The sequence below is a fragment of the Colobus angolensis genome, unplaced genomic scaffold, assembly GCF_000951035.1.
Source record: "Colobus angolensis palliatus isolate OR3802 unplaced genomic scaffold, Cang.pa_1.0 Scaffold12, whole genome shotgun sequence".
NCBI classification, from domain to species: domain Eukaryota; kingdom Metazoa; phylum Chordata; class Mammalia; order Primates; family Cercopithecidae; genus Colobus; species Colobus angolensis.
Genome location: NW_012113141.1, coordinates 10754171 through 10777022, shown reverse-complemented (window position 1 = coordinate 10777022; position 22852 = coordinate 10754171). Strand labels below are relative to the sequence as shown.

The following is a 22852-nucleotide window of genomic DNA, read 5'->3' as shown; positions in this document are numbered from 1 at the left end:
GACTTGTAGGCTGGTGTGGGAGGTTCAGAGAAATTTATTCTAACACATAAAGATCTTCTAATGGAGTGGATGAGGGATGGAATTTGGTGATCAGGCTGGGGATACACTGAAATAGGCAGGCAGGTTATGACAACAAGAGTCCCTAAGCCCTGAAAGGATGAAGGTTCTCCTCACATATGAATTTGACACATGGAAAAACCATGCAATAAGCTTAAGGAAGCCCACCTCAATTCTGATTTCTTCCTGATAACTATGTCAAAGCTCTTAAAACTGTGCGATAAGATCTTCATGCGTTTTCTGGCCCTTGTCTTGCCAATTCTTTCACTGTGTAGCTGGTGCGCCTGGTCTGCTGAAGTATGAAGCATACTCAAACATCATACACATGCTCTTCCTTTTAAAAAATGACCTTGAGAAGATAACAAGTGAACTCCACAGACAGACTCCATTTCTTCTCTTTTGTTTGCAAAAGTGTGAGGCTGAAGGGGGAAGGAAAGCTTGGGTTAACTGACCACATTCACATCCCGCCACCCTCAAACAAATGCCCCACACATGTGGAGTACATGGTTTTCTGACTGTTTATCTCCAGTGACCCAGAGTTCCAGGTCCCCTGTGCTGGAGAGGGCACAGAGGCATTATTATCACCCAGTCCTCACTGGGTGAGAGGGAGAATGGTGAGACCATTGTAGGAAGCAAGGTGAAATCAGGGGCTGTGGGCCAGGCTTCCAAAACTCACATGAATACACGTGCTGAGGTTTATGCTACTGACACTGCCTTCCAATTTTCCAGACTGTAGGAGTGGGAATTTACTGAGCATGAGGGATACTATCTTGTGAAACTTTCTATTTCATTCAGGAAGGGTAGTTTGTCTGTAATAATTCAATTGTAAATACAAAAATACCATTTATTTCTGAGGCGAGGGCAGGAAGGAGAGATGTCAGAAGTAGACGGGTTAAGGCTTTCTCTCTGGAGACCTGGATTTCAGCCCACTGCAAGTCTTAACAAAGAGGCATGCTAGTATCATTCTTAGCAAGCCCAGTCCATTGTTATGGTCAGCTTCGATTCTGCAGTGGAGAAAATGGAGTGTGACATGTTTGGTGCCAGGAATGTGAGCATGCACCTGCGCAGCCGATGTTGGTGTCATATTGTCAGCTGAATGGTTATTTAGTAATTTTGGCCGACTCCCTTGACACTATGGGGCTTAGATGGCATTGCTTTCTGGGATGCACTGATAAGCCTTTTACAAAGCAAGACCTTGGTCCAAAATCCTTGCTGTAGAAGATGAAAATTTTATGTTATTTCTAGGGGTGCTTTCAATGTTCCATTAACCCACTGAGGAGCTATGACCAAGCTTGGCCTTGAGATTTAGACTTAGAGACCAGATGCCCTCTGTCTGTTTCATTATCTTCCAGAGGAAGTTGTTGAGTGTTTGTAGAGTGGTTATAGGATCAAGGGAATACTCTTTTAAAGTTCCTAATTATATCTTAGACTTTAGCTACATTTCCCGAAAGACAAAATAAGGTATCTAAGAAATTCATAGCCAGCTTTGGGCATCGTTTGTAGGCTAGAGTGCAGTGCAAGGGAAAGGCGGGACACACATAACATCTCTGTGGCTACGTGGGGATAGATTCTGGAAATGAAAGGAGAAATTCCAGCTTCCTAGAGGGTAAGATCAATGCTCTAGAGAGGCAAGGGTCACTTGCATGTAGCACAAATTTCTTGGAGATACCCATTGCCATTGAATTGAGAGATGTCAGTATTCCTGTGGAAGGGTTATGATGTTTGAGTTTTTAAATGCATATATGCTTCTGAATTCTACTTGTGAGTTCTCAGAATTTTTCTTTCATTTTGTAAATTGCAGTAAAATGTACTTAAGATTTACCATTTCAGCCATTTGTAAGGGTACAATTCAGTGGCATTTACTACATTCACGTTTTTGTGCAATCATCATCACCGTCTGTGCTAGTTATTTGCATTGCCATAAAGGAATATCTGAAGATGGGTAATTTATAAAGAAAAGAGGTTTATCTTGGCTCATGGTTCTGCAGACTGTACAAGCATGGCACCCACATCTGCTTGGCTTCTGGTGAGGACTTCAGGAAGCTTACAATCATGGTGAAAGGCAAAGGGGGAGCTGGTATATCACATGGCAAGAGAAGGAGCAGGAGCAAGGGGACAAGAAAGAAGTGGGGAGGTCCCAGACTCTTTTAAACAGTCATATCTCTCACTAACTCATTACCACTGGAAAGACACCAAGCCATTCATGAGGGATCCACTCCCATGACCCAAACACTTCCCACCATGCCTCACCTCCAACACTGGGGGTCATGTTTCAACAGGATATTTGGAAAAGGATAAACATCCAAACCATATCACCATCCATATCCAGAACTCTTTCATCTCACAAAACAGAAACTCTGTACCCATTAAACAATAATTCCCCACTTCTCCTTCTCCCCCACTTCCAAGGAACCATCATTCTACTTCCTGTCTCAATGAATGTGACTACTCTAGGTACCTCCTATAGGTAGATTCACACAATATTTGTCCTTTTGTGTATAGCTTATTTCACTTAGCATAATGTCAAGGTTCATTCACGTTGTAGCATGGACCAGAATTTCCTTCTTTATTAACACTGAATAACATTCCATTGTATGGAGAGACCACATTTTGTTTATCCTTTCATCTGTCCGTGGACACTTTGGGTTGCTTCTACATTTTGGATGCTACAAACATGGGCATATAAGTATTTGTTTGAGTCCCAGCTTTAAATTCCAGTTTTGCCTTTAATATAATTTAAAAACTGGCAGGGTTTGAGAAGTAGGGCAAAGATAGCCACAAATTTAGACCTTAGTGACAGTGAGTGGCAACTTCTGACCTGACTATGCTACAAAAGATTTCTCATCTCATAAACCTAATTAAATTAAAAATCCAGTTGGCTAAACTCACATGCACTTAAGCCAGGCAATTTCTTAAAAAGCTCATTAGCTGCAAACTTGAGCGCTCCACCAGCAGATGGAACTTCTTCCCCTAGGTTTTCAATAATTGGACAGGAAAGGTCTTTCAAACTTTAGACCTCAAATGGAAGATTTTTATCATGCTTGCCAGTGCATTGCTTTTAATGTCAGTGGTAAAGTTATGCAAAAAGCAACCTTTTATGATGCAATGATGTAAGACTTCAGTGTCATTAAACCTCGACTTGCAGGAAGGACGTGGTTTTAGGGAAAGTTTTCTGACTTCCTGTTACAATTGCTTTCCCTCATTTCAGTTATAATAAATTAAGCCCTATGAAGAACGTATTGAACTTTTCTGTATTTTCAATATGGGCAAAATGAGATGAGCATCATCAACAAAATCCAGGATGCAGGACAACACTCTTGCGATGTTTGGGGAACAAGAAACTGCAGAAGTTCACATGACTCTGGCCCTATAGTTATGTCACAGGAAGCCCTCAGAAGGGAAAAGATTGGGCAATTGGCTTGTAGTAATCGTGTCGCAGAGTCTGCTTTGGGGAGCATTAAAAAATGAGAATTCAGACACTCTGTGTCTATCTGCGTGAGTCAAATTTTCTTCTGCCCTCTCAAAAAAAGTCCATGATTGCAGTTAACGTTGTCTATATACTGATGGATGCATGATTTGTAGTAAACTTATAGTAAGAGGGAGCCCTGTTGTTTTCCAGGGCTTCGTATGTATTTATAGTCATTTTGAAGTGACCTGATTTGAAAATGGACAGAGACAAACTGCTGGGGGGCATGCAGGTGGTTAATAAATACTGATAGGGACCCGCAGGTGGTTAATAAATACTGTTAGAGACCCGGTCTTTGTGATGAAAGGAATCAGTTTGTCTCTGTGCCCCTTGCAGCGTGTTTGTCTGTGTGCATACAAATACACACAAATATATTCACTTATTATTGGTACATTAGCATTTCCATTATTTTATGCCTCTCCATCTCACTTTCTCATGACATCTGTTTTCACAGATTCCTAGTCCTGATTCAAATCTGAATTCTCTACTTCTTCACGTAATGCTCCACACATCTGCCACCTCAGTTGAATCTGTTTTTCCTAGAGACATAGTTGTTTCCCTCACCTCTCTCTCAGTGTTGCGGTTTCTGTTTTGTTTGTTTGTTTGTTTGTTTTTTGAGACAGAGTCTCACTGTTGCCCAGGCTGGAGTGCAGTGGTACGATTTTAGCTCACTGCAACCTCCACCACCGGGATTCAAGCGATTCTCATGCCTCAGCCTCCCCAGTAGCTGGGAATAGAGGTGCACAGCACCACGCCCAGCTAATTTTTGTGCTTTTAGTAGAGAGAGGTTTTCACCATGTTGCCCAGGCTGGTCTTGAACTCCTGACCTCAGGTGAGCCACCTGCCTCCACCTCCCAAAGTGCTGGGATTACAGACGTGAACCACCATGCCCGGCCATCTTTATAACCCAGGAGTACTGGACACTCTGGCCTTCCATTGCCCTTCTGTTCTTGTAGAAATGTGTTTTCTCCAGGCTCCTCCTGTCTGACCAAATCCTTCCTCTGTCTGTCCTTCTGATGCTGTCACTCACCTAGGTCCAGGTCCCTCTCCCTATTCAGCGATGGCTCTGTCCTCTTCTGTTCTCAATCTCAGCTCCCGCCATCCCCTTCGAGTCTGTGTGTAGGACTGTCCTTGCTATCCCTGTGTGTGTCTCAGACCCTCGACCTTGACCGCCATGGTGCTCTTCTTCCTGCTCCACTTTCACCAGGGATCCCGGAGATCCTGCCATGACCTGGAACTGCATCTCACCTTTATTCCAGGTTATAAACTTCAGAGTCTTACTCAATGAGGGTAATTCATGTTCTCCCACCTCTCTTTTGCTTTCACTATACTCAGTCTTCAAACTAATTCTCCAGCCTTTCCTCCACATATTTATTTATTTAACAAATACTGAGACACTTTGCTAGTTTCTTGGAATGTAGTGATAACTAAAAATGGACACACACCTGGCCTTCACAGAACTTGCCATCCAGCAAAGGAAAGAGCAGAGCAATTGATCAAAATGATTGCACAAAGACATGTAAAATTGTTGCTTTGCTAACTGCTACACACAACAGACTATACCTATGGGTAGGGAAGTGACAGCAGAGCTGATTTCTGAAGGATGGGCATCTCATGTGAGCAGGTGAGGCTTCTAGGAGGAGGGAAGTGCTTGTGCAAAGACTCTGTGGTGGTTGGGGTGGGAGGTGTCAAATGGTGAATGAGAAGAACTGCAAGTTAGGTTCCTGGAGTCTAGATGTGGAAGCATATGAAATAAAGCCAGAGAGAAGGAAAAGATCAGAGTTTGCAAGGCCTTGTGGACTCTGTCAGGGATTTTTTTTTTTTTTTCATACCAAAAGCTATGGAAGACATTTGAGGTGATTTAAGGAGGGATTCTCTCCAATTTACATGTGTGTCCTAAGAATTCAGTCCATTGCACACTGAATATGGCTTCATAGTATTGCATTTTTGAAAGCACCAGATCCTAATGCCTGTAAAATCATAGAGATTTTTGCTAGGCTTCCTTACATGTGAACAAAGCAGTTTAACTCTTATCTGGCAATCCCATGCATTTTATTTTAATGCTATAATCCCAAATACCAACTACAAAGCCCCTCTTTCTTCTTCCTTTCTTTCATCTTGTATACATCTCTACTTAATCTGTTGTTTGGAGTCTTGGTTTCCAGAGAATCAATTTACAGCACTTTTGTGCATGTTCTTCCGTAAGTCAAATGTGATGTTTCAGAATGCTAGCTTGGGAATTTAGGGGACCTATGGATGATTAAACGGCTCTGCAAAAATATTCCAGATATTTTTTTAATGTATAATAACAAAAATCCTTTTATGGTGGCAAGATTATATATTCTTTTTTTTTTTTTTTTTTTTTGAGACAGAGTCTTGCTCTGTTGCCCAGGCTGGAGTGCAGTGGCATTATCTTGGCTTGCTGAAACCTCTGCTTCCTAGGTTCAAGCAATTCTCCTGCCTCAGTCTCCTGAGTAGCTGGGATTACAGGCACATTGCCACAACACTCAGCTAATTTTTTGTATTTTTAGTAGAGATGGGGTTTCACCATATTGGCCAGGCTGGTCTTGAACTCCTGACCTCAAGTGATCCACCCACCTCAGCCTCCCAAAGTGTTGGGATTACAGGCATGAGACACCGTACCTCGCCTATATCTTCTTCTAAAGAGAACCATTCATGACTTAGGAATGACAAAAACATATAAACTATACTTGCTAAACTGTAAAGAGAAAAAAATCCTTTTCTTTTTCCCTTAGGAAAACACTGATACTCAGTCTGAGCTTCTGGAGGGGTAAAGCCTGCAAAAGCATGGGCTTTTCAAAGCTCACAGAGGCGAGGAGAGGGAGGGGATGGGTCAGACCACCACTCAGTTTTCTATAGTGATGGCAGAGCTAAGACCCAGACTCAGGAGAGAGCTGATCCATGGCCCTTCTATGTCTTGTGTTAGTTTTGTGGGATGACATTCTGTATGAGCAATTGATTGTGCTTCTGGAAACACAAACTATGAATCTGAGTGTCCATGGAGTTTACTCTTGTGATCTTATGAAACAAGCCTCTTGCATACAGATTTAGGGACAGGCATATTGTCAGCATGTTGAATCAGACTTATGCATACATGGTTTACAGTTAGCGTAAGTGAGGGCTACCTTTTCAAGCCAAAAGTTTTTAGTTTCTACCAAGGTCTCATCTCATAATCATCTGTTTCAATCTCCTTATTTCACAGATTGGGAAACTGAGTCCCAGAGAGATTAAGTGATGTGCTTAAGAGCATGTTGCTTATAGGAGCAGAGTGGAGATTCACACCCAGGTCTTCTGTGTCCTGTGCTCTTCCTTCCCCACATCACTCATCCTGTGTGCCTGGTTGTATTAGTCCGTTTTCACACTGCTGATAAAGACATACCCAATACTGTGTAATTTATAAAGAAAAAGAGGTTTAATGAACTCACAGTTCCACATGGCTGAGGAGGCCTAACAATCATGGTGGAAGGCAAGGAGGAGCAACTCACATCTTACATGGCGGGAGGGAAGAGAGAGAGCTTGTACAGGGAAACACCCCTTTATAAAACCATCTGATCTTGTGAGACTTATTCACTATCACAAGAACAGCAGGGGAAAGACCCGCCCCCGTGATTCAATTACCTCCCACCGGGTCCCTCACACAACACATGGGAATTGTGAGAGCTACAATTCACAATGAGATTTGGATGGGGACACAGTCAAACCATATCACTGGTGTCTATTCTTTCCTAGAACAGCCAGGCGGACTTGGAATGTCAAAAATTCTTCTTCCTTCTTCCTTGGTTTTCCAGTTCTCCCCTTCTCTCCCGTTTCCACTTTGGGAGTCTGCAATGAGGGTGGTGCTGCTTCTCTGCCTAATCTGATCCTTCCTTGACATCCTGGAGATGACTATTGATATGTGTAGTACTTCTTACATTCAGAAGGGACTCCTGAGTAATTTAAACTCCTAGATCCCATGCTCCAGGGGGGCAAAGGCCAGGCCTGACTTAACTGTTTTAGTTTTGCATTTCTCTGTCTCTCACTCTGGCCCTTGTGCATAGATGTTCAATAAATGTTTGTTGGCATTGTTATTAATAAATTCACCAGGCCAAAAACATTATAATTTAGATGTTGGAATGATATTATCTCTCAAAAAAAAAAAAATGTCTCCAGATTGTTTTGTCTTGGGAGTTCTCACGTCTGTTTTTTTCTTTTTTGTGTGTGTAAGACACGGTCTTCCTTGTCACCCAGGTTGGAGTGCAGTGGTTTGATCACAGCTCAACTGCAGCTTCAACCTCCCAGGCTCAAGCGATCCTCCTGACTCACCCTCTGGAGGAGCTGGGATTATAGGCACGTGCTACCATGCCTGGATAATGTTTTTGAAGTTTTTTTGTAGAGATAGGATCTCTCTATGTTGCCCAGACTGATCTTGAACTCCTGGGCTCAAGCAATCTTCCTGCCTTGGCCTCCCAAAGTGTATTCTTTAATATAGTGGATTTTATTATATGTAAATTATATACTTCAATTTAAAAAGTCCTATGCCTTTGGGATCATATATAGAAAATTATCCATTTTCTGAGAAGGGTCTCTGCTGTCAGTAGGCAGCTAAACCCTGATCAAACATGCAGAATCATTAATTAGGGTCGTTTGTTCTGCTGTGAGCTGAGAAGAATGTGTAAGACCTGCTCAGGAGAGAATTAATTCATCCTCCTCTCTGTACTTTTTCTAGTACTCCTAGCACGATTCTCTAAGCCTGCAGGCCTCATACATATGTTCTAATGGGCTAATTGTTAAGGCGACATTTGTAAATTAATCTCTGACTTGAGCTAAGTGGTTTCTCCTAATGGCTTTAATTCAGTGACTCCCATTCTCGGTCACATGTCAAATTCACTGGAGGAGCTTGTTAAAAAGAGGTGCCCAGACTTTCCCTCCTCCAGCTCATGATTTGCTGGTCCTCGGCTGGGATGAGGGTATCTCTGCTTTGGAAGGAAACTCCTCAGGTGACTGGATTCTGGTGGTAGCCACATTTGTGAGCCTCGGCTCTGAATCTGCCTCCCAAGGCCGTGATGCCTCACACACCCACTGAAAGCATATGGACCTAATCGCAGCAACTCCAGCCCAGGTTCTAGAACAGGAAACGTCTCTAAGAGCCGGCTTTCCTGACTCAATCACCACTATACTCACATCGCCGAATCTGCCTTTTTCCTGAAGTGCTGCATCACCTGAGGGGGAATAGTCTATGCTTGGCTTTACTATTTTCCATTTTCATGAACTTTCATGAACTTTGTCAGACATTGTTTCATGCCCCACAAGGATTTTCATCTAGCGAGATGGCTGTGGACTTCCCCTCTCTCCTCCCCATTTTGCACTAGGCTCCTTCTTTGCATCAGGTGTTAGGGACAGACTTTTTTTTTTTTGGAGACAGAGTCTTGCTCTGTCGCCCAGGCTGGAGTGCAGTGGCACAATCTCGGCTAACTGCAACCTCTACCTCCCAGGTTCAAGAGATTCTTCTGCCTCAGGCTCCTGAGTAGCTGGGAATACAGGCAAGCGCCACCATGCCTGGCTAACTTTTTATACTTTTAGTAGAGACAGGGTTTCACCATGTTGGCCAGGCTGGTCTCAAACTCCTGACCTCGTGATCCCCCCACCTTGGCCTCCCAAAGTGCTGGGATTACAGGTGTGAGCCACCGTGCCCGGCCCACTTTTTTTTTTTTTTGGAGACAGAGTCTCACTCTGTTGTCCAGGCTGGAGTGCAGTGGCACACTCTTGGCTCACTGCAACCTCTGCCTCCAGGGTTCAGGTGATTCTCTCCTGCTTCAACTTCCCAAGTAGCTGGAACTACAGGTGAGCACCACCACAAATGCTATTTTTTTGTATTTTTTGGTAAAGCCAGGGTTTCACTGTGTTGGCTAGGCTGGTCTAGAACTCCTGGCCTCAAGTAATCCGCTTGCCATGGCCTCCCAAAGTGCTGGAATTATAAGCGTGAGCCACTGCACCCTGCCCTTAAAAAAAAAAAAAAAAAAAAAAAACACTGTGTATGTGTGTTCCTGGCATTCTTTTGTGCAAACACGTGTCTTGTTTGATCTTGGAGTTTTGGAAATAGATGACTCAAAGCACCATTGTTTCAGTGACATTTATCAAATTGCTTTTGTTTTTAGGAATCTGGCACACCAAGTACTCAATATCACCACACAGCATATGGGTGTTTTCAGTAAATCTGAGAAGGTGACAATTCATACTGTCCAAGGTGGCTGAGGTGATTTGTTGAGCTCAGACTATGGCACGTTTAGCAAGCAGGACAGGCTGTCAAGCAAGTTAGCAGAAGTACCCTGAGAGGCAATGCTCAAATTATCTGTGTATCAGACTGCTGCCCCCAAGCCCTTCTGTGGGACAATGCTTTATTACATGCTTGGTTATTTCTTATTCTATGACTTAGCTGCTGTAGGGCAGGGATGCTTTGCTTTCTGGGGTACTGTGCTTTCCTTGGCCTCATTTTACCATGTCCCTTGGGCTTCTGTCCTCCTTGTCCCTGAAACTATAGAAGCTCGCAAAAGGATTCCCAATGGCCTCACTCCTTCATGAAGAGATATTAGAGTAGTGTTACTATGTAGAAAGAAGGACATTTTGGGAAAGGAGAAGATATTGAGATAAGAGTCCTACTTTTCCTACCCTTACCCAGTTACTAATGATCCATCTAGGCAATAGTTCATTTTGTGTTGGCTAAACCTGTACTATATGATTTATCACTAATTGCATAATAGCATGGGATTAATCTATATAAGAACGACTCTATAAAAAAGAGTATATTTTGCCAGGTGCAGTGGCTCATGCCTGTAATCCCAACACTTGGGGAGGCCGAGGCAGGTGGCTCACTTGAGGTCAGGAGTTTGAGACCAGCCTGGCCAACATGATGAAACCCCCTCTCTACTAAAAATACAAAAAAATTAGCTGGGTATGGTGGCAGGCGCCTGAGGCAAGATAATTGCTTGAACCTATATGTTAAATACCTAGATGATTGTTTGGGGTGCTTTATAATATTACCATTACCATGTAGACTAAAATGTAATCATTTTGTGTTTTCAAACTTAGAGTTCTCAGACAATGGGGGTTTGTTAGAGAGATAGAGAAAGAGAGACTAAACTGACACTTCTAAGGTGGCTTTGCTAGGGGCCTAGAGAAGACAAGTCTCTGATGCGGATTCTATTTTCATGGCCACATCCAAAGTGTTGGTGTGTTTTCTGCAGCATCTGGATCTGGGCTGACAATGTGATCGAGCCTGACATGATAAAGAGGCATTTAGCAAGTTTCAAGACTACATGCACAGTTACCTTAATACTGGGAAGCAGAGCATCTCCCCAGGGAGCATTTTATGGTGCATCTTGGGTCATTTTGCCTATCCTGTATCTCATTGAGAAGAGGCCTTCCAGCTGAACACGTAGACCCAAGCACATATCCATTCAACAGAATCTTCAGGGCCAGGGAGCTGTGGAGGTGATTTCCCTCCTGGATTTCTTCCCCCTCTTACTCTATCAGAGAGATGCTGATATTTGAGTTTTCATCTTCAGAGGGCAGCAAGATTCCTGCCCTTCTCCTGTCACTGGCTTGTTTGCTTAAATAAGGAACGCATTAGTCCCCATCACTGACTGCAAGTGGAGGCAGCTGGAGCAAATTAGTTTCAGCTATGTTGGACATCTGGATGCTGCGACAACATTGCCATTGCAGGGGTCTTAGATTTCGAGTTCCTTACAGAATGATGTAGAGGCCATTTGCAAGGACTTCTTTCCTATCCTTTTCTGCAACAGTGGCTTTGGGTGGCATAGGCCTATATAGCCAGCTCTGACAGATGCTCAGCATTCACAGATACACACACAGGGAGCCAAATGGACAGGGATTAGTCTTAAATCAGCTGTTTATGAATGGAGAAGAAGCCCTTCTCCTGGGTTCTGGCCACACCCCTTCTCTTTGCAGCTTTTTGAGAATGAGGTCAGGGCCAGGATCTAACTGCTTATGCCTCAGAAATAGCAGCACAGATCAAAATTAATCGTAAGCTCTTTGTTTTGCTGCCTTCTTTAGATAATAGAGGAAAAATCGGAGGCCTACTCATGTTTTTGTTTGCTTGTTTTTGTGTGTACCTTTGAAAGGAACATATGAATGAATGTGTGTGAGGGGAGGGGCTGAGGTGAGGCAGCTAAGAGGGATTAGTGCTGCGCAGATGATAATTACTGATAGACTGCAGCATTCAATTGGAGCATGTTTTAGTTTTTTTTACAAAATGGCCAAGTGAAATAAACCTCAGTGGTGTGTTGTTTTAGCACCTCCCTTTATATGGAGATTTTATCAGTTGCTATGAAACTGCATATTCCTTTTACAGTGTCCATTTGTTTTTAATGGTCATTTTCTGGGCTGTGCAAGCCACCATTCTGCCCCAGGAGCTCCATGGAGTTTTGCAATGCTTTAAATGAGTATCTCATGCAGACTTCATTTTCTGTCAGCCGCTCTGGCACACATACAAAATACAGGTGTGTGTGTGTGTGTGTGTGTATAAGAGAGATAGATTCTGTCTCTCATACACAGGCACAAACACACACACACAGCTTGATCATACTTAGTCTTTACATAAATTGGGATTCCTCTCTACCCACCAGCCAAGGCCTGAGCGATGTCAATAGGTGGACACTGAGGAGACTGACTTCCAATGCCCTTCCACCTGCAGTCTCTTCAGAGTATTAGCATACCTGAAAGGTTGACCTAGCAGCCAGGCATTGTGTGTAATGGTGGTGCTTACTTTTTGCTCTCAGGCTTAATTGTTGGCTGAAAGCATCTTCTTTATTTCTCACTATCCTTTATTTGCATTAATAGTCTCCTCTGTGAAAGATTAAAGAAGGTAGGATGTGTAGTGAGGACAGAAGTGTCGGTGTCAGCCTAATCTGCTACATATTCATTCGATGGACCTTAGTATGACAGGTATCCACTGAAGGAGATGCCAAAACTGTCTTCCATCCATGGAGATTAATTTTGAGTGAAAAGTGTAAAGTAGGACAAGAATTGTCACATAACTGGCCTAATGGATGGCCTAATTGACTTCCTGAACCTAAACTGTTTTCCTAAGTATTTCAGAAGTGTTATAATCATATAGATCATACATGCAGTGAATATATCTTTATGTATGTACACACATACACACGTGGACATTTGTACGAGCAAATTTGTGCTCTTCAAATTAGTGTCTCTTGTGTAGAGACAGAAAGTAGATTAATGTGGTCTGGGGCTTGGCAATGGGAAAGGGGATTGATTTAACAGGCATGAGGGATCTTCTTGGGATGATGAAAATGTTCTGAAACTGGATTACAGTGATGGTTGCATAACTTAGTAGATTTACTAAAGTCATTGATGAATTGTACTTTTTAGATGGGTGAATATTGTGGTATGTAAATTATGCCTCAGTGAAGCTGTTAAAGTTGACATTCCTCTATTGGAGTTTCTGCAGATCCTAGACTACATATAATATGAGAAATTGTGTCACCTTAAATTTTCACCTGCTCTTTTCCTACTAAAGTTTATCAACTTCAATTGCAGAGAAGCTGAACTTTGAGATAACAGGGCCAGATAAAAACCCAGTGCCCTGAGATATAAAAGGCTACCCTGACCCCTATTGGCAAGGAGCGAGGTTGCTGCCCATTGCCGTATGAGGAGCCAACCGTGAGGCAGTAATGGGGGGCTGGGGATGGGGGTGAGGTTTCCAAGCAGGTCCCCAAGAGCAATGGGCACCATATTTCAAAGCTGCTTCTGCATGTGTCAAAAAACCCAAACATCCTGAGGTCCAACTCTTAAGTGATGGCATTTTCCTCTTCTTTTGCAGGTTGTCTTAGTCTTTGCTCTCAGCATCGGTGCACTTGTAATATACTTCATAGATTCGTCAAAGTGAGTATTCAAATATACTTTCCTGCCCTTGTTTCATAAACAATCATAAGCCTTTACGTTGATCCATTTATTTACCTTAACACCAACCTTTGCCAGACCTTCTGAATGCAGAAGATTTTGGAGGAAGCTAGGGCTGCACTGTACTGATTTTCTAAACGGGAAAGAAAGTTCTGAGAAGGAAGGCTACTTTAAGTCTGCTGGCATAAGAGGGTGAGGTATCTGAGGTTGGGTCTTCTTGCTGGGTATTACTTATTTTTAAAGAGCTGTTTCTTGATGATGTATTTGCACTGAAGATGTCAAGTGGTTAAGATGACTTGATGGGAATTTGCAACTTCTGGGAGGGTGACAGTTTCCCATAGATGAGGGTCCGAGCCATTCTTGCCATGGTTGTAGGATCCTTTTCTCAATTGGGTTTCGAATGCTTTGATCTTACTGGAGGTTAGCTTAGAAATCATGGTGCTATCCTTTCGCCTGCCAACCAGGTATTCAGCTGAAGCATTGCACGCTGGTGCTTCTTGACTTGTGAAGGTAAGGAGATGGATGGAGGAGTTCATGATGACCCCCAGAGGTGGAGGCCCATGGCCATTTGAGGACTTCTAGAGTGGACACTCATGCAGACTCCTTGGGTGCCAGCTGAATGGACTGGTGCTCCAGGGTGAGCCTGGGTGACAGACGGTAAAGACCTTGCAGAAGGATGAAGAGGGCACAGACTAGAACTGCAAGCAGCCAGTTCTGCCCAGTTGGCACCTGATTCCCCAGGTGCCAATCCTGAGGAAATAATTTGTTCCAACTATACTATTGCAATCATGAAGTTGACAGCGTCAGGGAAACGAGCTGGAGTCTACCTCATTTTCTGTTGTGGCGTGAACTTGGCCACTCTGGTGACAGTGGCCTTGAGCTTGTTGCCCTTGTTGTCCACTGTGTGAGTGTTTTGAAATTTAACTCTGTCTCTGGTATGGTTGGCTACTAGACTTTGATACTAGGAAACCTCCCTGGTGTGCCTGTTGGCTCAGACTCTGATGTGCCTGAATTCTGAGCTTAGTGCTCCTTTCCTGTGGCTTGGGATGGTGGTAATTTCATGCACAGCTAAACTCAGAATTTCTCAGAGCCACCTGGTCGCCAGCCACGGATTTTGTGCATTTGGGTGCAGAGGTCAAAATGTCAGTCAGGGAAAATAAAGAAAATATCTCCTTTAATAACCTGTCTCTGGGAATCAGCCAAGTCTAAGTCTATCAGAGGGCCTTCAGCCCATCCCCACGTGCGAGGCTGGGCTGCCCTCACCCATCTCAGATGGAGAGTCCTTTAAACGCTGTCGGGAGACAAGATTCCACATGCTCCCTCCATCAACTCTCCCAAGCCAAGAAAGAGAAGAGCTTATTTAAGTTTGGAAGACTCCCATTGGCATGTCATTGAAGGTAAGCCTCCTTTTTAATATTTACTCTTAATGATTCTGGACCCTATTTGTATTGAACTGAACATCCTCTAAAGCCCCTGGTCTTATTTCTCCAGTCTCTCTCCAGGGGTGTTCTCACGTGTCGTGGGGTGTAGACCCTGCCAACTTCCATGCTGAGACTCAGGAAAGAGGTTTGGGCTTGTAGCTTGTGTGCCCCAGAGAATGAAAACCCTCATGTGGAGGTGAGTGTGTTGATGGGTTAGAGGCCCAGATGCCTCAGCCAGCGCCTTCCTTCCCTTTTCGTTTTTTTTTTATTTTTTTAACCTTTTGTCCCTCTGTATTTCTCAGAAATAAAATGCTCTTTAGATGCATTTGGATTGTGTCTTTTTTTACAGTCTACTGTGAGGCAGTCTTTTGTTCTGTGGATCCTGGTGTTCTCCATTTCCATGTGAGAAGATGAAGAGGAATGAAATTCCCCAATGCATACCCTCTTCCCCTAATGTCCTACACCATCTCAATGTCCTTTGGCTTTAATTATGATCCTTCTAGGCCTTGGGGAAGACAGCACTGGGAGTCCTCTCTGATTCCAGTTTCTTTTATGAACTTGCAAATAGTCTGTCCCAAGGATGGAGCTTCAGTCCTGTCCTCACTTTTTCCTGGCAAAAACTGCTGATAAGGTTAGAAACAAGGCTATTCCCATTCTGCCTGAGGACTGTCCTAGCCTCATCCCAGCATCTCTGTTGCTAAACTATGTGGTTTGGCATAGCAAGACTTTGTTTATAAGAAGATTTTCTGGTTATTTATATAGAAACTTTTCATTTTCATGACTTCATTTGGTTCTGAGACCATATTTGAAGATTCTGTCCGGTGGCGGGCCCAATCAGTGGATTCAGCACAAGGGAGTTTTCCATCCTGCTTGGGAAAGACAGCAAGCAAGCTCAGTTTAAGTTTGGGGGAGAATTAGTGTAGAATCTCTAAAGCCATCTCTATGATAAGTCCGTAGATTTCCAGGAATAAAACACAGTGAAACCTATTAAAAAACTATAATCGAGCTTAGTGAATGAGAAAAAAAAAAATGAAATTCTATCCACATATAGGATGCAAATGGAAAGAAAGTGAGAAAGTAGAATGTACATTCTTAAAATCCATGTCTTTCATTCAAAACTGTTACCAGTTTTACACATTCGTGGTTTGGCTGGCCATCTGGATATTTTGGAAAGACAGCTTTAAACTTCTCGTGGAAGTTATATTAAATCTTCACCCTGGAAAAAAAGCACCCAAAATTCTCCAGATGAATTGTAGTTAGTATTTACACCCTTCAAATAAATAAACTAGGGGACGGTCTATAGGCTTTCCCACAAGTGACTCTAAACCAACAGACATGAGTGAAATGGCTTGTCTCAGTCAATTTTAGCCAGAGCTGCCCCTCTCCTACAGAATGCTGAGGACTGTCCTATAGCACAAGTTTGAGATTCCAGGCTCTCTGCACCCAGCCCTCTGAAAAGTGCGAGGAATGCCGATTAATGTATAAAACAGGCTCCCATGGTCTGCTGGACCAGCTATGTCTCAAGGCAGGCCAGCTCCAGTTGTGCAAGTGGACAAGCAGGCTAGGTGGTTATTTTACTTCTGTGCATTAGCAGATGAGTAATACAGCTCAGAGAAATGTCATCATTGGTGGGTTTATGATCTTTTTAACCTTTCAAAGCTCTTTTTACTATCCAGAGGTGATGGATAAGTCACTTCCAAAGACAGCTGCACAACTTTCATTTTTGGCCATTAGGCAAAGACAGATCCCAGCATAGGGTGTTTTCTTTGGGTCTGGTCTTAATGATCCTAGAGTGATTGTGAGGGAAGACTCATTTGTGTAGCTTCAAGTGATTACTATCTAGCTAAGACAGATTGTCCTCAGAGCTCCTGGAATTGAAAACAAAGATAATTACATTAAACCTTATTAAAATTGTGCTTTATAATCCCAGCAGTAGACTCTCTAGAAACACCCAAGCAGAGGAAGATGTCTCTGGACCAAGTCTTTGGTCAGACATCATGTTAGTGCCTTAACAAGCACAGACAAGCACTGAGCCCTCCACACACCATCTCCCCAAAGATCTCCAATTAGCCATACAAGGTGGATTGTGTACAAAAAGCTCCCTTTCTTTTTCATTCTTTTTAAAAGGACTCCTGCCCAATTTATGTCACATGTCACTTTAGCTCCTAATTCTGATGTCTCCTGCCACCTACACCGACCCTGTCCTCCCACACATTCTGATCCTTGTGAAGCAAAGATTTTTCAGAAATTGTACAACCAAGTCAAGAGTGCCTGCAGACGCCCTGTGGGTGCTAATGTCACCGTTGCTTCCGTTCTTGTCTATTTCCTCCCTTTGACACAAGAACAGCAATTCTTATCTAACAGATAAGGAAAAAAAACAAAGACCCACCAGTGTCAGCATGAGAGTGAGATTCATGGATTGCATAATGCAGCAGTCTCTGTTGCTTTCAGAATTTCAAAAGAAAGTTGGAAGAGACAGAGGCCCAGAGCTCTGAGTATTTGCATTTTTACCAGGGGCATTCTGGGAAAGGATGACTCACATGTGTGAAGATATTTATTCCTTTGATTCATGTTTAAACGCTGCTACTTCTTATGCTACGGTTACGTGGATTATGAATATTTAATGCTGCGTATACTGAAAATGAAGGTCAAGTCCTGCTCACTGGTGACTTCAGTGCAGGCTCTTGTCTCTGAAAGGGAAGCTACCTGCTGTTTGCGGAGTAAAGCTGAAAGGTTATACGTTGTGAAATTTTTCCTTAATGACTTTATCTGCTCCAAAATGGCTGGCACACAATGGGGGCGCTTGCTGATTTTGCCAGTCTTTGCTCTTGGCTTCTGGTATCAGCACTGCTGTTTTGGGGATATGGACGTTAGGAAGGAGGAGGGAACAGCAGCACAAATTTTGTAGAGCATCTCACCCAAGGGCCCAATTGCCAAGGCAACAGTGGAGTTATGTTTGGAAAATGGCCTCTCCCCAGTCTTTTAAAATTTTACTTTTGCATCCACTCCCCCATTTATTCATTTTGTCTTCATTTATTAGTTTGAAACACCTTCAAATGTGACAATGCTGTGTATTTTCCAAGCAGTAAAATTGCTTATGGTTAAGGAAAACTATCTTTAAGATTGTGATAGAAATTGACCAGATTGTTTTCATAGTCTCTGAAAATAAAACTGGCACCGTTGATGTATTGGGGATGCCCAGAGCTTTAGCAGAACTGGTTAGTCGCCCAGTAGTTTCTCCCACTCCAGTCTTCACATAGCCTGGCCTCTCATCCCTTGGCCTAGAAATTCTCTTTCAAAAGGGAAGAGAGGGCAAGTCGTTGGAGGGAACTAACGTTCACTGATCATGTGCTGTCTGTGAGCTACAGAGTGAGGCACTTTACCAAAAATAGCACATACAACCTCATTGAATTCACCTAACAACTTCTTAGGGTAGGTATTACTATTCCCACTTTACAGATGAGGAGGCTGAAGCTGCAGACATAGCTCTTCTAAGTGTCAAGAAGTAAATTTCCAGATTGTGGAAGTAACTAACAGCATTTAATGAGATGTTGCAAGAAAGGGAAGTTGCCTCACCTCATCCTGCCAATGCATTCTCATCCTGCCAATGGTCTTGTTTTCTCTTTTGTTCTCCCTTTCTCCATTTCTCACCCTGAGAACCAAGTGTGCAGTTGTGGGTACGTAGGAGGCTCCTATCACAGGTCTTCCATGTAAGACACTGCCCTGGATCAGGTGCTGTCTGATGTCTGTTTGGGCCTTGATTCAGTCCTTCCTAATAATGGCTTAATGAGACCGACTTCTCTGTTATCTCAGTGGAGTGGCAGCATTTTGCAATGGGATGGGATCAAATGAACAAAGAACAAGGAGAGTTGATTGTTCCTCATGAGTTTCTACCACCTAGGGGTGTCTTTTCAAGTAGAAAGACTCTTTGGCCTTCCTGTCCTTACCTAGTCTGTCCCTGTGATTTGACATAGTGAGATAGATATGAGAAATGCTGTTTCCCCATGAGATACATTCTTTTATCTCTTTTAAAGAGTTACAGAATTAGTTGACTGGTTATAGTTTTGCATTATGTTGTGCAATATTTATATGCCTAGAGAGTTGGTATTATCAAGCTAATGGACTTCAGGAAAATTTGGCCCCAAAGAATAGAGGCCACATAGGACGGAGGTCTTTGAAATGACATGAAGTATCTGGCTTCCTTCTCCAGCCTTGTTCCAACTGACTAGGCACAGGTGCAGACCCACTGCCTCTCCTGTGCTCAGCCCCAAGACAGGCACCTGCAAGAGCTGTGAGGCCAGCACAGATCCCATCCCATTCATGACAGTGCATTTTAACCTGTAAAGGACTATGCATTCCAGCTTTTACTATCCCCTTTAGTGCACCCCATCCTGCAGCGTGACCAGGTGGGCAGCCCATGACATAGAGAAAGAAGCTCACCAGCTTACTCTGTAACCAGTTCCTTTATGGAGCACAGCCTTTCTAGGTAGTGTTCTGGAAAATTAGATCCAGCTCTCTGCCTTCGTGCCCTTTTTGAGAAGTCACGACATGCATTTAACCTTTGTTGAAGAAGTCAACACAAATCACTGTGTGTGCAAAGCCTCTCCCTGTTTTTTTTCCCTTTTAAAATACTCCCCCCAATTTTCTCCATCCCTTACTGACATTTTTATTGCTAGGCTTTGGTTTGGAAAATTATGGGTAGGGAAAGTTCAAGGGCAGGATGTTCAGAACAGCACTGCACATCTGTGAAGGGAACACAACAGGAGAGCCAGCAGCTGTTGAAAGAATGGAATGTCAGATGGTGGAGGAGCTGAGCCCACTGAGGGAAGGTGGAAGACAAGACGCCTTCAGGGCAAAGAGGCTGTAAATAACTCCAATGGGAAGTCCTTGTCCCCCTTCAGAATTTAGCCTTTAATAGCAACACTTGGTGCTCTGATATGAGAGTAACTCTAACTCAGTCTTCCTAGCTCATCTAACCTTCCACATTGCCATTTGTTCATGAATCGAGTGAAAGCCTGGTAGAGAAGACAGGTAGAGAGTATGCCAAAGAACAGAGTCAACTTCTATATATGTCCTTGTCTCCATATGGGCAGATTTGGGGGACAGGATCTGTTCTTTGGTTGTCAAACAGATTGGTTTTATTTACGTCAAAGTTGAGAGCGTTAGCGCCCCTCCTCCTTCTCCCTTCCACATTGGTGAGGAAATCCTGTCTTCCTTGCTTATTTCTCATTGCACAAGTAGTACCTAGGCATTGTAGGCAATGGTATCTAGAAGCATTAAGGGAACTGCTTATCTTTGACATTTCACTGGGCAAATCAGGGACTATGCTAGGAAAGGGCGGGAGGACTGAGCTGAACCTTTCAGGTCTGCCACAAAAGACAACTGTAGAATATAGTATTAGAGTGAAAGAAGCATTGGATCCCAACTGGTGCCACCATTCCCTGTGCCTCAGCATCCTTTCCTGAGGAATGAGGGTGAGGGACCTCCTCAAGGTCATCCGACCATCCAGGGACAGAGCTGGAGCTGGAAGACAGAGTTCTTCTTTGTCCTTTTCTACTTGATCTCCTGGGTTATTTCTACTAAATACAAAAATGAACAAAGACATGATAACCTACTCATTGAATAGCAAAGCATATATTATCTTTTTATGCAAATTCTGGACTTCCAGGCCCTTGTCATGGGGGAAACTTTAGGGCCATGGGAAAGAACAAAGATAATCCCAGGTGGAAAAGATCAAATCCAGCCAGGTGGCTGCATGGGATTAGTTTGTTTCATCCTCATTGGTAAGAGGCCTTGAATTCCTTGATTTTATGACCCTCCTACTAATCTCTCTCTCTCCCTCCCCACTGTCTCCCTTTTTTTCTGTACTATTTCAGCATGGAGGTGGGGATGGGTAAGAGTTAAGAGTTCAGCTCCACTGTGGAAGGGTAACACAGGGCTGAACACGTTGAAGAGCTGAACACATTGTTTTGGCCTGTTTGGAATTTGTTATGCATAACTTTTGAGGACATTTTGTCTAATTGCTCATTTGTTTCCCCTGTGGAAACACTATCTGATATCTATGTCTATACATCCCTATCTACTTTGCCTTCCAAAATTAGAATGAATTATTTCTTCCCTTCTCGCCATTCTCCAGAACTTAAAAAGACTGCTTTGGACAATCTGGCACTTTCTTAGCCCTCCCTTATTCTTTTTAAAAGAATAATTGTTTCAGGGCAAATGAAGAAATGCATTCCCTTTCAGACCCACTAGTTACTTCTGTCCTCTACAACAAGCCTGAGTGTATACCACAAGAGGGCTGCATCTCCTCCCTGTCACATGGCACCGGGCCTCTCCCTATAGTCACAGGTTGACATGCATTCAGAGACTGCTGAGAGATCAGGATAGGAGCCAGCTGGAGCGAAATGTTATAGCTCAGAATAGTGTAATCCAAACACAAGGGCAGTGCTTGCGCCTAACACAACTGCAGCAGGGGTGGGGTGTGGTGTGTGGAGTGGTGGCAGCTTTTACAGCTTTATCATGGGGTTCATGGGCTGGAGGAGATGTGACCTCTTCCTTGTCTTTTACCCCTTGTCTTTGACCTGACAGCCTGACACATGTAGTTTTGGGTAGACCCTGGTTGGTGATGAGTCATTTGTGGCTTAAAAATAGAACTCTCAAAGCAACAATGCCCTTGGGACTTTTTGATGCATATGTCTTTGTTCATAGAATTTGGGAGAAGAGAGAGAGAGAAAGAGTGTGTGTGTGTGTGTGTGTTTGTGTGTGTAGGAAACAATCATGTCCTGCCTAAAAATTAAGTGGAGAAGCAGAGCATGGGGGAATTGGCCACCAGGCTCATTACAGTAGCAGAGAAGAGACTGAGAGCTGTCTGTGTACCTGTGGCCTTAAAGGTACCAATCAGATAATAGCTCTCCACTGAGTACAAACTGTGTATAAGGCATTTTGCTAGGTACTGGGGAATTTTGAGTACTCATGTATAATGCTATATCTTTTAAATTATACATATTTTTAAAAGGGGCAGGAAGTCCAGCCATATATACAGGAAAAATAAGATAGCAAAACAGGAACGAGTAAGGCATCATGAAGCAATATATCAATGACTAATACCAGCATTGCACACAGTAAGTGCTGAAGGTTGAGGAGTTGAAAAGATAGCTGGATGCTATAACATGTTTTGGCTCTAGGGGAGATTTTGAGTTGAATAGACAGAAAACTCAGTCTGCCCCCAGCTCTAGGAGTCCACAGGAGGAGACTCTCATTATGGCCTGTACTCGGGCTTTGTGATTTTCGGTGTACGCTAAGTCAAGCAAAACTTTGCCTTAAAATCAGCCACTGAGATTAGGGATTGAGAATGCTTCAGGCATGGCATAAAATAATCAGAGAAGCAGACTCTATCCAGTGGCAGTAATACCGGTTGTCCAATGGTAGATGATTAAAACTTTCGGAAATTTTTATTTGGAAATTTCCAGAAGTGTCTGAATGGCATCCACTCCATCTTTTTGAAACTGAAGTCAGTGTGCGATGTGCTTTACAGGGGCCTTGTTACGAACTTGCCACATACAGAGCATCACAGGGGTATGATGGGGAGGAGAGTCGGCAGTAAAATGAGCTTCTGCTACTCGCAAACAGGCCACAGCGTGAACATGGATGTTGGTCTGAAGACCAGCATTTGCCTCCAGCTCCATGCTGTGATTTCCATGGGCTCTAGGCACGTTGGCCTTATTGAGCCAATTCTTCCATAAGAATATTCAATATTATATTTTGCAGCTGCATTGATGTGAGAATGAATATAACCCAGGCTGGATTTATTATTATTATTATTATTATTAGTTTTAGAGACACAGTCTTACTCTGTCACCTAGACTGAAATGTACTGACATGATCATAGCTCACTGTAACCTTGACCTCTTTGGCTCAAGTGATCCTTCAGTCTCAGCCTCCTGAGTAGTTGGGATTACAGGAATGCACCACC

General features: G+C 43.3%; 1 protein-coding gene across 16 annotated transcripts in view; it reads left to right on the top strand.

Annotated features, from left to right (window-relative positions):
- KCNMA1 (potassium channel, calcium activated large conductance subfamily M alpha, member 1) overlaps positions 1-22852 on the top strand; it is a 762545-nt gene that overhangs the window by 369767 nt on the left and 369926 nt on the right. For all 16 annotated transcript variants that reach the window (XM_011928774.1, XM_011928767.1, XM_011928759.1 and 13 more), the window contains one exon: positions 13380-13441. In XM_011928774.1, coding sequence (XP_011784164.1) covers positions 13380-13441 — 62 coding nt within the window. The remainder of the gene's footprint in view (positions 1-13379; positions 13442-22852) is intronic.